Source organism: Chiloscyllium plagiosum, unplaced genomic scaffold (assembly GCF_037043375.1).
Source record: "Chiloscyllium plagiosum isolate Xiang-an unplaced genomic scaffold, Cpla_swu_hap1 HiC_scaffold_48, whole genome shotgun sequence".
Lineage (NCBI taxonomy): Eukaryota > Metazoa > Chordata > Chondrichthyes > Orectolobiformes > Hemiscylliidae > Chiloscyllium > Chiloscyllium plagiosum.
This window is the reverse complement of record NW_028270186.1, coordinates 15,147,351-15,159,850: the sequence shown is the minus strand read 5'-3', so window position 1 is coordinate 15,159,850 and position 12,500 is coordinate 15,147,351. Positions and strand designations below refer to the sequence as shown.

Sequence of the window (12,500 nt, the reverse complement as noted above, 5' to 3'; positions counted from 1 at the left end):
ATGAGGCTGGGAGCCTTGGGGGTGGAGAGATAAATGGGAGGGGGTGTGAGGGCTGGGGAGAAGGGAGCTGGGAGTCCAATAGGTGGATGGAGGAAGGGGGGGAAGGTCATAGGTCGGAGAGGAGGGTGGAGCAGATCGGTGGGAAGGAAGATTGACAGGTAGGACTAGTCATGGGGACAGTGCTGAGCTGGAAAGCTGGAGCTGAGGTAAATTGGGGGGAGGGGAAATGAGGAAGCTGTTGAAGTCAACATTGATGCCCTGGGGTTGAAGTGTTTGCGGGGGAAGATGAGGCGTTCTTCCTCCAGATGTCTGGTGGTGAGGGAGCAGCGGTGAAGGAGGCCCAGGACCTCCATGTCCTCGGCAGAGTGGGAGGGGGGAGTTGAAATGTTGAAGGGATGAGATGTGGAGCAGAGGGGAACCCAGGCATTGCTTCCCACACTGAGAGAATGGGGATTCATGGGAAAGGACCTTGGGGGTGGGGGGGGGGGGGGGCAACTCCCAGTCAGACTGGCTGGGGCTGAATACTCCAGTCCATGAGGGAACCCCAACTCGGAGGGTGTGATGGGATGTTCCCATCCAGTCAATCTTCAGAGCACTTGGACGGTATCTCCCAGGGAGACAGGACAGGTCCCGCAATCTGTTCTCTCCAGTTCTCCTTGGGTGTGGGACTGCCCAGGTTTCCTGGAGCTGGGACAGCTGGGCAGATACCTGGGAAAACCCTGAACTCAGTGTGTCTCATCCCCAGTCAGAGTACAAACAATGGAGGGAGGCACAGGAGGGGAGAGTGAGGGAGACAGGGGGTGAGGGGGAGGGAGATGGGCAGAGAGGGAGATGAGGACGGAGGGAGTGCAGGCCCATGTCCCCCCTGAAGCCTGGAGTCTGGCCCCATTCCTTTCACATACCCGCTCCTTACCTGAGACTGAGCGTTGATGTTTGCTCCGTAGTGAACGAGTTCTTTGACGACCTGATCCTGTCCGGCCAGTGCTGCGATGTGCAGCGCTGTGTTCCCCTTCTGCAAGGTACAAGTGTAGACACACACTGTTATTCCCAGAAACAGCCAGGCCGGGATGCTGGGAACAAGGGACACCCACCAACACTGAGGCTTCCCAAGCCTGGTCAACAGCAGGAGCTGTGAGCGACAGCACAGCTCAAAGGTGAAGCCCCCCAACCACAGCTGACCCCCAGATATCAGCACATGGGCTCGATAACCAGTTCCCTCTCCGCCCGACACTCTATTCCCGGACAGCAGGGACAACAGGACAGCCAGTCACATCTTCCTGAGGAGTGCCCTTCACCAGAACAGGAAATGCTCTGATATACACACACACAGACGCGCACACACACACACACACAGAGTTCCCCCCCCACACACACACACACAGAGCCCCCCCCACACACAGACAGACACAGAGCCCCCCCCACACACACACAGACACAGAGCCCCCCCCACACACACACACAGAGCCCCCCCCACACACACACACAGAGCCCCCCCCGACACACAGAGACACACAGAGCCCCCCCCACCACACACACACACACAGAGCCCCCCCCACAAACACACACAGAGCCCCCCCCACACACAGACAGACACACGGAGCCCCCCCACACACACACAGACACAGAGAGCACCCCCCCACACACAGACAGACACACAGAGCCCCCCCCCCCACACACAGACAGACACACAGAGCCCCCCACACACACACAGGACACACAGAGCCGCCCCCCCCCACACACACACACAGAGCCCCCCCACACAGACAGACACAGAGCCCCTCCCACACACAGACAGACACACAGAGCACCCCCCCACACACACACACACACACACACAGAACCCCCCCCCCACACACACACACACAGACCCCCCCCACACACACACACAGAGCCCCCCCCCACACACACACAGACCCCCCCCACACACACAGACCCCCCCCCACACTCACACACAGACCCCCCCACACACTCACACACAGACCCCCCCACACATACACAGACCCCCCACACACACACACACACAGACCCCCCCCACACACACAGACCCCCCCCACACACACACACAGACCCCCCCCACACACACAGACCCCCCACACACACACACAGACCCCCACACACACACACACAGACCCCCCCCCACACTCACACACAGACCCCCCCCACACACACAGACCCCCCCCACACACACACAGACCCCCACACACACACACAGACCCCCCCCACACACTCACACACAGACCCCCCACACATACACAGACCCCCCACACATACACAGACCCCCCACACACACACACACAGACCCCCCCCACACACACACACACAGACCCCCCCCACACACACACACAGAACCCCCCCCACACACACACAGACCCCCCCACACACACACAGACCCCCCCACACACACAGACATATACAAACACACACTCACAGACATATACAGACAGAGACACACAGACAATTACACACACAGACACAGACATATATACACACACACATCCAGACACAGATGCACACAGACACACACTGAGACACAGACACACACAGACCCACCCACACACTCACAGACATATACACATAGACATTTACACACACAGACACAGACACACACACTCTGCATTGATGTTGCTGCACTGCACACTGTCAGCTGTGAATGAACTCTGAAAGCACTCAGCCCTGAGTGTTGTGGAGGGTGTGGAGGGTGAAACACTCGCTTACGGTCAATCAAACCCTTCAGAAGCCGCAGAGAGAGGACGGACAGACAGGAGGGAGTGGGATAGGTGGAATGGTTTGCTGGGAAGGTGTGGGATAGGGGCCAGAGGGTGGGGAATGATGGTAACACGAGATGTCATGGAAGTGAAGGTAAATGGAGTGGTCACAGGGAGAGTGCACTGGTTCAGAGAGTGTGCTGTGATAGTGACAGTACGGGTGGGTAAAGGCCAGGCCAGAGGGCACTGGCTTGTCTTCACTGCTGTCACTGACGTACTGTGCCTGGTATCTCCCGATTGGCCTCCCCCCCCGCACACCCCCTCACCCTCAGTCTCACCTTGGTGACAGTCTCCAGGGCAATGCCATTGTGTAAAAGCTCAGACACCATCTTGACGTGACCTTCCTTCGAGGCCAGGTGCAGGCTATTGAGTCCGTTCTGTGAACAATCAAACACAGAGATAGGGTTAGAACGGGAGGTGGACTCAGCGAGTGAGCAAGGACAGGGGGGGGGGGACAGCACGGAGGGGAGAAACAAACAGCAGAGTCCCAGAGACCAGGCCAATCTCAGTGGAAACCAGCGAGGTCAGAGTGCTGGAGATCACTTCCACAGGGAATTCTCTCCATCGTCCACCTCAGTCTCAGCACTGGCTACACCACAGAGACATGCGTGGAGACTCCAAACCACAGAGGGATCATGTCCACAGGGAAGTTTCCCTGCTTGACACCTCACTTGTATTGAAAACAGCCCAATGCTGGAGGTCACAGTGAGTTCAGGCCGCATCCACGGGGAGAGAGAGAGAGAGAGCACGAGAGAGCTAACATTTCGAGTGCAGATGACTCTTTACCAGAGCTGATGTGAAGTGGAGCAGTGTTTGTGCAGTACTGGGGCGGGGGGACTGTCCCAATTGGAGGGGAGAGAGGGAGAGAGAGAGAGAGAGGACATGACAGAGAATGGAACGTGTGATGCTGTAAGCAATGGGGGTGGGGGCAGGGTGAGGTGTAACTTCACAATCTGAAGGTGCTGAGCTCGGTACTCAGCCCAAAAGAGTCACAGAGATGTACAGCATAGAAACAGACCCTTCGGCCCAACCCGTCCATGCCGACCAGATATCCCAACCCAATCTAGTCCCACCTGCCAGCACCTGCCCCATTCAGAGGAATGGGGCAGTGGGGATCCAACTGAGGGACGGAAGGCGCTAAAATACAGAGTAGATGGAGGGAGGGTGTTTTCCCCATGTGAGGCAATCTCCAATGAGAGGTCATCGTTTGGGAGAAGGAGGTGGGGAGCAGTGCAGTTTCAAAACAGAGTTGAGCAGAAACCACCTCTCTCTTCTCTCTCTCTCTGCAGTGTGTGTGTCTCTCTCTGTCTCTGTCTCTCTCCAGTGTGTGTGTGTGTCTCTCTCTCTCTTTCTCCAGTGTGTCTCTCTCTCTCTCTCCAGTGTGTGTGTCTCTCTCTCTCTCCAGTGTGTGTGTCTCTCTCTCTCTTTCTCCAGTGTGTCTCTCTCTCTCTCTCCAGTGTGTGTGTCTCTCTCTCTCTCTCCAGTGTGTGTGTCTCTCTCTCTCTCCAGTGTGTGTGTGTGTCTCTCTCCAGTGTGTGTGTGTGTGTCTCTCTCTCTCTCTTTCTCCAGTGTGTCTCTGTCTCTCTCTCTCCCCAGTGTGTCTCTGTCTCTCTCTCTCCCCAGTGTGTCTCTGTCTGTCTGTCTCTCTCTCTCTCTCCAGTGTGTATCTCTCTTTCTCTCTCTCCCTCTCTCTCCAGTGTGTCTCTCTCTCTCTCCCTCTCTCTCCAGTGGGTCTCTCTCTCCCTCTCTCTCTTCAGTGTCTCTCTCCCTCTCTCTCCAGTGTGTGTGTGTCTCTCTCTCTCTCTCTCCAGTGTGTGTCTCTCTCCCTCTCTCTCCAGTGTATGTCTCTCTCTCCCTCCAGTGTTTGTGTGTGTCTCTCCCTCTCTCTCCAGTGTGTATCTCTCTCACTCTCCAGTGTTTGTGTGTGTCTCTCTCTCTCCAGTGTTTGTGTGTGTCTCTCCCTCTCTCTCCAGTGTGTGTGTCTCTCTCCCTCTCTCTCCAGTGTGTGTGTCTCCCTCTCTCTCCAGTGTGTGTGTCTCTCTCTCTCTCCAGTGTTTGTGTGTGTGTCTCTCTCTCCAGTGTGTCTCTCTCTCTCTCTCCAGTGTGTGTGTCTCTCTCCCTCTCTCTCCAGTGTGTGTGTGTCTCTCTCTCTCTCTCCAGTGTGTGTGTCTCTCTCTCTCTCCAGTGTTTGTGTCTCTCTCTCTCTCTCTCTCCAGTGTTTGTGTCTCTCTCCCTCTCTCTCTCCAGTGTGTGTCTCTCTCTCTCTCCCTCTCTCTCTCCAGTGTGTCTCTCTCTCTCTCTCCAGTGTTTGTGTGTGTCTCTCCCTCTCTCTCCAGTGTGTGTGTCTCTCTCTCTCCAGTGTGTGTGTGTCTCTCTCTCTCTCTCCAGTATGTGTCTCTCTCTCTCTCCAGTGTTTGTGTGTGTCTCTCCCTCTCTCTCCAGTATGTGTCTCTCTCTCTCTCCAGTGTTTGTGTGTGTCTCTCCCTCTCTCTCCAGTGTGTGTGTCTCTCTCTCTCCAGTGTGTGTGTGTCTCTCTCTCTCTCTCCAGTATGTGTCTCTCTCTCTCTCCAGTGTTTGTGTGTGTCTCTCCCTCTCTCTCCAGTGTCTCTCTCTCTCTCTCTCTCCAGTGTGTCTCTGTCTCTCTCCATTGTGTGTGTGTCTCTCTCCCTCTCTCTCCAGTGTGTGTGTCTCTCTCTCTCTCCAGTGTTTGTGTGTGTCTCTCTCTCTCCCTCTCTCTCCAGTGTTTGTGTGTCTCTCTCTCTCCAGTGTTTGTGTGTCTCTCTCTCTCCCTCTCTCTCCAGTGTTTGTGTGTCTCTCTCTCTCCAGTGTTTGTGTGTCTCTCTCTCTCCAGTGTGTGTGTGTGTCTCTCTCCCTCTCTCTCCAGTGTGTCTGTGTCTCTCTCCCTCTCTCTCCAGTGTGTGTGTCTCTCTCTCTCCAGTGTTTGTGTGTGTCTCTCTCCCTCTCTCTCCAGTGTGTGTGTCTCTCTCTCTCTCCAGTGTGTGTGTCTCTCTCCCTCTCTCTCCAGTGTTTGTCTCTCTTTCTCTCCAGTGTTTGTGTGTGTCTCTCTCCCTCTCTCTCCAGTGTGTGTCTCTCCCTCTCTCTCCAGTGTGTGTCTCTCCCTCTCTCTCCAGTGTTTGTGTGTGTGTGTCTCTCCCTCTCTCTCCAGTGTGTGTGTCTCTCTCTCTCTCCAGTGTGTGTGTCTCTCCCTCTCTCTCCAGTGTGTGTGTCTCTCTCTCTCCAGTGTTTGTGTGTGTGTCTCTCCCTCTCTCTCCAGTGTTTGTGTGTGTGTCTCTCCCTCTCTCTCCAGTGTGTGTCTCTCCCTCTCTCTCCAGTGTGTGTGTCTCTCTCTCTCCAGTGTTTGTGTGTGTGTCTCTCCCTCTCTCTCCAGTGTTTGTGTGTGTGTCTCTCCCTCTCTCTCCAGTGTTTGTGTGTGTCTCTCTCTCCAGTGTTTGTGTGTGTGTCTCTCCCTCTCTCTCCAGTGTTTGTGTGTGTCTCTCTCTCCAGTGTTTGTGTGTGTCTCTCTCTCCAGTGTTTGTGTGTGTCTCTCTCTCTCCAGTGTGTGTGTCTCTCTCTCTCTCCAGTGTTTGTGTGTGTCTCTCTCTCTCTCCAGTGTGTCTCTGTCTCTCTCTCTCTCCAGTGTTTGTGTGCCTCTCTCTCTCCAGTGTGTGTCTCTCTCCCTCTCTCTCCAGTGTGTCTCTGTCTCTCTCTCTCTCCAGTGTGTGTGTGTCTCTCTCCAGTGTGTGTGTCTCTCTCTCTCCAGTGTGTGTCTCCCTCTCTCTCCAGTGTGTGTGCCTCTCTCTCTCCAGTGTTTGTGTGTGTCTCTCTCTCTCTCCAGTGTGTCTCTCTCTCTCTCCAGTGTGTGTGTGTCTCTCTCCCTCTCTCTCCAGTGTGTGTGTCTCTCTCTCTCCAGTGTTTGTGTGTGTCCCTCTCCCTCTCTCTCCAGTGTGTCTCTCCCTCTCTCTCCAGTGTGTGTCTCTCTCTCTCTCCAGTGTTTGTGTGTGTGTGTCTCTCTCTCCAGTGTGTCTCTCTCTCTCTCCCTCTCTCTCTCCAGTGTGTGTCTCTCTCTCCAGTGTTTGTGTGTCTCTCTCCCTCTCTCCAGTGTCTCTCTCTCTCTCTCCAGTGTTTGTGTGTGTCTCTCTCTCTCCAGTGTGTCTCTCTCTCTCTCCCTCTCTCTCTCCAGTGTGTGTGTCTCTCTCTCCAGTGTTTGTGTGTCTCTCTCTCTCTCTCTCTCCAGTGTTTGTGTGTCTCTCTCCCTCTCTCTCTCTCCAGTGTCTCTCTCTCTCTCTCTCCAGTGTTTGTGTGTGTCTCTCTCCAGTGTGTGTGTCTCTCTCTCTCCAGTGTTTGTCTCTCTCCCTCTCTCTCCAGTGTGTGTGTCTCTCTCTCTCTCCAGTGTGTGTGTCTCTCTCCCTCTCTCTCCAGTGTGTGTCTCTCTTTCTCTCCAGTGTTTGTGTGTGTCCCTCTCCCTCTCTCTCCAGTGTGTCTCTCCCTCTCTCTCCAGTGTGTGTCTCTCTCTCTCTCCAGTGTTTGTGTGTGTGTGTCTCTCTCTCCAGTGTGTCTCTCTCTCTCTCTCCCTCTCTCTCTCCAGTGTGTGTCTCTCTCTCCAGTGTTTGTGTGTCTCTCTCCCTCTCTCTCCAGTGTCTCTCTCTCTCTCTCCAGTGTTTGTGTGTCTCTCTCCCTCTCTCCAGTGTCTCTCTCTCTCTCTCCAGTGTTTGTGTGTCTCTCTCTCTCCAGTGTGTCTCTCTCTCTCTCTCCCTCTCTCTCTCCAGTGTGTCTCTCTCTCTCTCTCCCTCTCTCTCTCCAGTGTGTGTCTCTCTCTCTCTCTCTCCAGTGTGTCTCTCTCCCTCCAGTGTTTGTGTGTCTCTCTCCCTCTCTCTCCAGTGTGTCTCTCTCTCTCTCTCCAGTGTTTGTGTGTCTCTCTCTCTCTCTCTCCAGTGTTTGTGTGTGTCTCTCTCTCTCCAGTGTGTGTGTCTCTCTCTCTCCAGTGTTTGTGTGTGTCTCTCCCTCTCTCTCCAGTGAGTGTGTCTCTCTCTCTCCAGTGTGTGTGTCTTTCTCTCTCTCCAGTGTTTGTGTCTCTCTCCCTCTCTCTCCAGTGTGTCTCTCTCCCTCTCTCTCCAGTGTGTGTGTCTCTCTCTCTCCAGTGTTTGTGTGTGTGTGTCTCTCTCTCTCTCCAGTGTTTGTGTGTGTGTCTCTCTCTCTCCAGTGTTTGTGTGTCTCTCCCTCTCTCTCCAGTGCGTGTCTCTCTCTCTCTCTCTCCAGTGTTTGTGTGTGTCTCTCCCTCTCTCTCCAGTGTGTGTGTCTCTCTCTCTCCAGTGTGTGTGTCACTCTCCCTCTCTCTCCAGTGTGTGTGTCTCTCTCCCTCTCTCTCCAGTGTGTGTCTCTCTCTCTCTCCAGTGTTTGTGTGTGTGTGTCTCTCTCTCTCTCCCCAGTGTTTGTGTGTGTGTCTCTCTCTCTCTCTCTCCAGTGTTTGTGTGTCTCTCCCTCTCTCTCCAGTGCGTGTCTCTCTCTCTCTCCAGTGTGTGTGTGTGTCTCTCTCTCTCCAGTGTTTGTGTGTGTCTCTCTCCCTCTCTCTCCAGTGTGTGTCTCTCTCTCCTTCCAGTGTTTGTGTGTGTGTGTCTCTCTCTCTCTCTCCAGTGTGTCTCTCTCTCTCTCTCCAGTGTTTGTGTGTCTCTCTCCCTCTCTCTCTCCAGTGTCTCTCTCTCTCTCCAGTGTTTGTGTGTCTCTCTCCCTCTCTCTCCAGTGTCTCTCTCTCTCTCCAGTGTTTGTGTGTCTCTCTCTCTCCAGTGTGTCTCTCTCCCTCTCTCTCTCTCCAGTGTCTCTCTCTCTCTCTCCAGTGTTTGTATGTGTCTCTCTCCCTCTCTCTCCAGTGTGTCTCTCTCTCTCTCCAGTGTGTGTCTCTCTCTCTCCAGTGTGTGTGTCTCTCTCCCTCTCTCTCCAGTGTCTCTCTCTCTCTCTCTCCAGTGTGTGTGTCTCTCTCCCTCTCTCTCCAGTGTGTCTCTCTCTCTCTCCAGTGTCTCTGTCTCTCTCTCCAGTGTTTGTGTGTGTGTCTCTCTCTCTCCAGTGTGTGTCTCTCTCTCTCTCCCTCTCCAGTGTGTCTCTGTCTCTCTCTCTCTCTCCAGTGTGTCTCTGTCTCTCTCTCTCTCTCCAGTGTCTCTCTCTCTCTCTCTCCAGTGTGTGTCTCTCTCTCTCTCTCCAGTGTTTGTATGTCTCTCTCTCTCTCTCTCCAGTGTGTGTCTCTCTCTCTCTCTCCAGTGTTTGTATGTCTCTCTCTCTCTCTCTCCAGTGTTTGTGTCTCTCTCTCTCCAGTGTGTGTGTCTCTCTCTCTCCAGTGTTTGTGTCTCTCTCTCTCCAGTGTTTGTGTGTCTCTCTCCCTCTCTCTCCAGTGTGTGTGTCTCTCTCTCTCCAGTGTGTGTGTCTCTCTCTCTCCAGTGTTTGTGTCTCTCTCTCTCCAGTGTTTGTGTGTGTCTCTCCCTCTCTCTCCAGTGTGTGTCTCTCTCTCTCTCCAGTGTTTGTATGTCTCTCTCTCTCTCTCTCTCCAGTGTTTGTGTGTGTCTCTCTCTCTCCCTCTCTCTCTCTCCAGTGTTTGTGTCTCTCTCTCTCTCCAGTGTTTGTGTGTGTCTCTCTCCCTCTCTCTCCAGTGTGTGTGTGTCTCTCTCTCTCTCCAGTGTGTGTGTCTCTCTCTCTCCAGTGTTTGTGTGTGTCTCTCTCCCTCTCTCTCCAGTGTGTGTGTCTCTCTCTCTCCAGTGTGTGTGTCTCTCTCTCTCCAGTGTGTGTGTCTCTCCCTCTCTCTCCAGTGTGTGTCTCTCTCTCTCTCCAGTGTGTGTCTCTCTCTCTCTCCAGTGTGTGTGTCTCTCTCCCTCTCTCTCCAGTGTGTGTGTCTCTCCCTCTCTCTCCAGTGTGTGTCTCTCTCTCTCTCCAGTGTGTGTGTGTGTCTCTCTCTCTCTCCAGTGTGTGTTTCTCTCTCTCTCTCTCTCTCTCTCCAGTGTTTGTGTCTCTCTCTCTCCAGTGTGTGTGTGTCTCTCTCTCTCTCTCCAGTGTGTGTTTCTCTCTCTCTCTCTCTCTCCAGTGTGTGTGTCTCTCTCTCTCCAGTGTTTGTGTGTGTCTCTCTCCCTCTCTCTCCAGTGTGTGTGTGTCTCTCTCTCTCTCTCCAGTGTTTGTGTGTGTGTCTCTCTCTCTCTCTCCAGTGTGTGTCTCTCCCTCTCTCCCTCTCTCTCTCCAGTGTGTGTGTCTCTCTCTCCAGTGTTTGTGTGTCTCTCTCCCTCTCTCTCCAGTGTCTCTCTCTCTCTCTCCAGTGTTTGTGTGTCTCTCTCTCTCTCCAGTGTGTCTCTCTCTCTCTCTCCCTCTCTCTCTCCAGTGTGTCTCTCTCTCTCTCCAGTGTTTGTGTGTCTCTCTCTCTCTCTCTCTCCAGTGTTTGTGTGTCTCTCTCCCTCTCTCTCTCTCCCTCTCTCCAGTGTTTGTGTGTGTCTCTCTCCAGTGTGTGTGTCTCTCTCTCTCCAGTGTTTGTGTGTGTCTCTCTCCCTCTCTCTCCAGTGTGTCTCTCTCTCTCTCTCTCCAGTGTTTGTGTGTGTGTGTCTCTCTCTCCAGTGTGTCTCTCTCTCTCCCTCTCTCTCTCCAGTGTGTGTGTCTCTCTCTCCAGTGTTTGTGTGTCTCTCTCCCTCTCTCTCTCCAGTGTCTCTCTCTCTCTCTCCAGTGTTTGTGTGTCTCTCTCCCTCTCTCTCCAGTGTCTCTCTCTCTCTCTCTCTCCAGTGTTTGTGTGTCTCTCTCCCTCTCTCTCCAGTGTCTCTCTCTCTCTCTCTCCAGTGTTTGTGTGTCTCTCTCTCTCCAGTGTCTCTCTCTCTCTCTCTCTCCCTCTCTCTCTCCAGTGTGTCTCTCTCTCTCCAGTGTTTGTGTGTCGCTCTCCCTCGCTCTCTCCAGTGTGTCTCTCTCTCTCTCCAGTGTTTGTGTGTCTCTCTCCCTCTCTTTCCAGTGTCTCTCTCTCTCTCTCCAGTGTTTGTGTGTCTCTCTCTCTCCAGTGTCTCTCTCTCTCTCCCTCTCTCTCTCCAGTGTGTCTCTTTCTCTCTCCAGTGTTTGTGTGTCTCTCTCTCTCCAGTGTTTGTGTGTGTCTCTCTCCCTCTCTCTCCAGTGTGTCTCTCTCTCTCTCTCCAGTATGTGTCTCTTTCTCTCTCCAGTGTTTGTGTGTCTCTCTCTCTCCAGTGTTTGTGTGTGTCTCTCTCCCTCTCTCTCCAGTGTGTGTGTCTCTCTCTCTCCCTCCAGTGTTTGTGTGTGTCTCTCCCTCTCTCTCCAGTGTGTCTCTCTCTCTCTCCAGTGTGTGTCTCTCTCCCTCTCTCTCCAGTGTCTCTCTCTCTCTCCAGTGTCTCTCTCTCTCTCCAGTGTTTGTGTGTCTCTCTCCCTCTCTCTCCAGTGTGTGTGTCTCTCTCTCTCCCTCTCTCTCTCCAGTGTGTGTCTCTCTCTCTCCAGTGTTTGTGTGTGTGTGTCTCTCTCTCTCCAGTGTGTCTCTCTCTCTCTCCAGTGTCTCTCTCTCCAGTGTGTGTCTCTCTCTCTCTCCAGTGTTTGTATGTCTCTCTCTCTCTCTCCAGTGTTTGTGTGTCTCTCTCTCTCTCCCTCTCTCTCTCCAGTGTTTGTGTGTCTCTCTCTCTCTCCCTCTCTCTCTCCAGTGTTTGTGTGTGTCTCTCTCTCCAGTGTGTGTGTGTGTCTCTCTCCCTCTCTCTCCAGTGTGTGTCTCTCTCACTCTCCAGTGTGTGTGTCTCTCTCTCTCCAGTGTTTGTGTCTCTCTCTCTCCAGTGTGTGTGTCTCTCTCTCTCCAGTGTGTGTGTCTCTCTCTCTCCAGTGTTTGTGTCTCTCTCTCTCCAGTGTGTGTGTGTCTCTCTCTCCAGTGTTTGTGTCTCTCTCTCTCCAGTGTGTGTGTGTCTCTCTCTCCAGTGTTTGTGTCTCTCTCTCTCCAGTGTGTGTGTCTCTCTCTCTCCAGTGTTTGTGTCTCTCTCTCTCCAGTGTGTGTGTGTCTCTCTCTCCAGTGTTTGTGTCTCTCTCTCTCCAGTGTGTGTGTCTCTCTCTCTCCAGTGTTTGTGTCTCTCTCTCTCCAGTGTGTGTCTCTCTCTCTCCAGTGTTTGTGTGTGTGTGTCTCTCTCTCTCCAGTGTGTGTCTCTCTCTCTCTCCAGTGTCTCTCTCTCCAGTGTGTGTCTCTCTCTCTCTCCAGTGTTTGTATGTCTCTCTCTCTCTCTCCAGTGTTTGTGTGTCTCTCTCTCTCTCCCTCTCTCTCTCCAGTGTTTGTGTGTCTCTCTCTCTCTCCCTCTCTCTCTCCAGTGTTTGTGTGTGTCTCTCTCTCCAGTGTGTGTGTGTGTCTCTCTCCCTCTCTCTCCAGTGTGTGTCTCTCTCACTCTCCAGTGTGTGTGTCTCTCTCTCTCCAGTGTGTGTGTCTCTCTCTCTCTCCAGTGTGTGTGTCTCTCTCTCTCCAGTGTGTGTGTCTCTCTCTCTCCAGTGTGTGTGTCTCTCTCCCTCTCTCTCCAGTGTGTCTCTCTCCCTCTCTCTCCAGTGTGTGTCTCTCTCTCTCCAGTGTTGTGTGTGTCTCTCTCCTCTCTCTCCAGTGTGTGTCTCTCTCTCTCTCCAGTGTTTGTGTGTGTCTCTCTCCCTCTCTCTCCAGTGTGTGTCTCTCTCTCTCTCCAGTGTTTGTGTGTGTCTCTCTCCCTCTCTCTCCAGTGTGTCTCTCCCTCTCTCTCCAGTGTGTGTCTCTCTCTCTCCAGT

At 53.5% G+C, this 12,500-nt stretch overlaps 1 protein-coding gene across 1 annotated transcript in view; it reads right to left on the bottom strand.

Annotated features, from left to right (window-relative positions):
• The window catches only part of LOC148135698 (ankyrin-1-like), a 234,830-nt gene that overhangs the window by 4,939 nt on the left and 217,391 nt on the right, over positions 1–12,500 (bottom strand). The window contains exons 3-4 of the mRNA XM_087984302.1: positions 3,044–3,142; positions 914–1,012 (exon numbers count right to left, since the gene is read on the bottom strand). Of these exons, the coding sequence (XP_087840428.1) occupies positions 914–1,012; positions 3,044–3,142 (198 nt within the window). The remainder of the gene's footprint in view (positions 1–913; positions 1,013–3,043; positions 3,143–12,500) is intronic.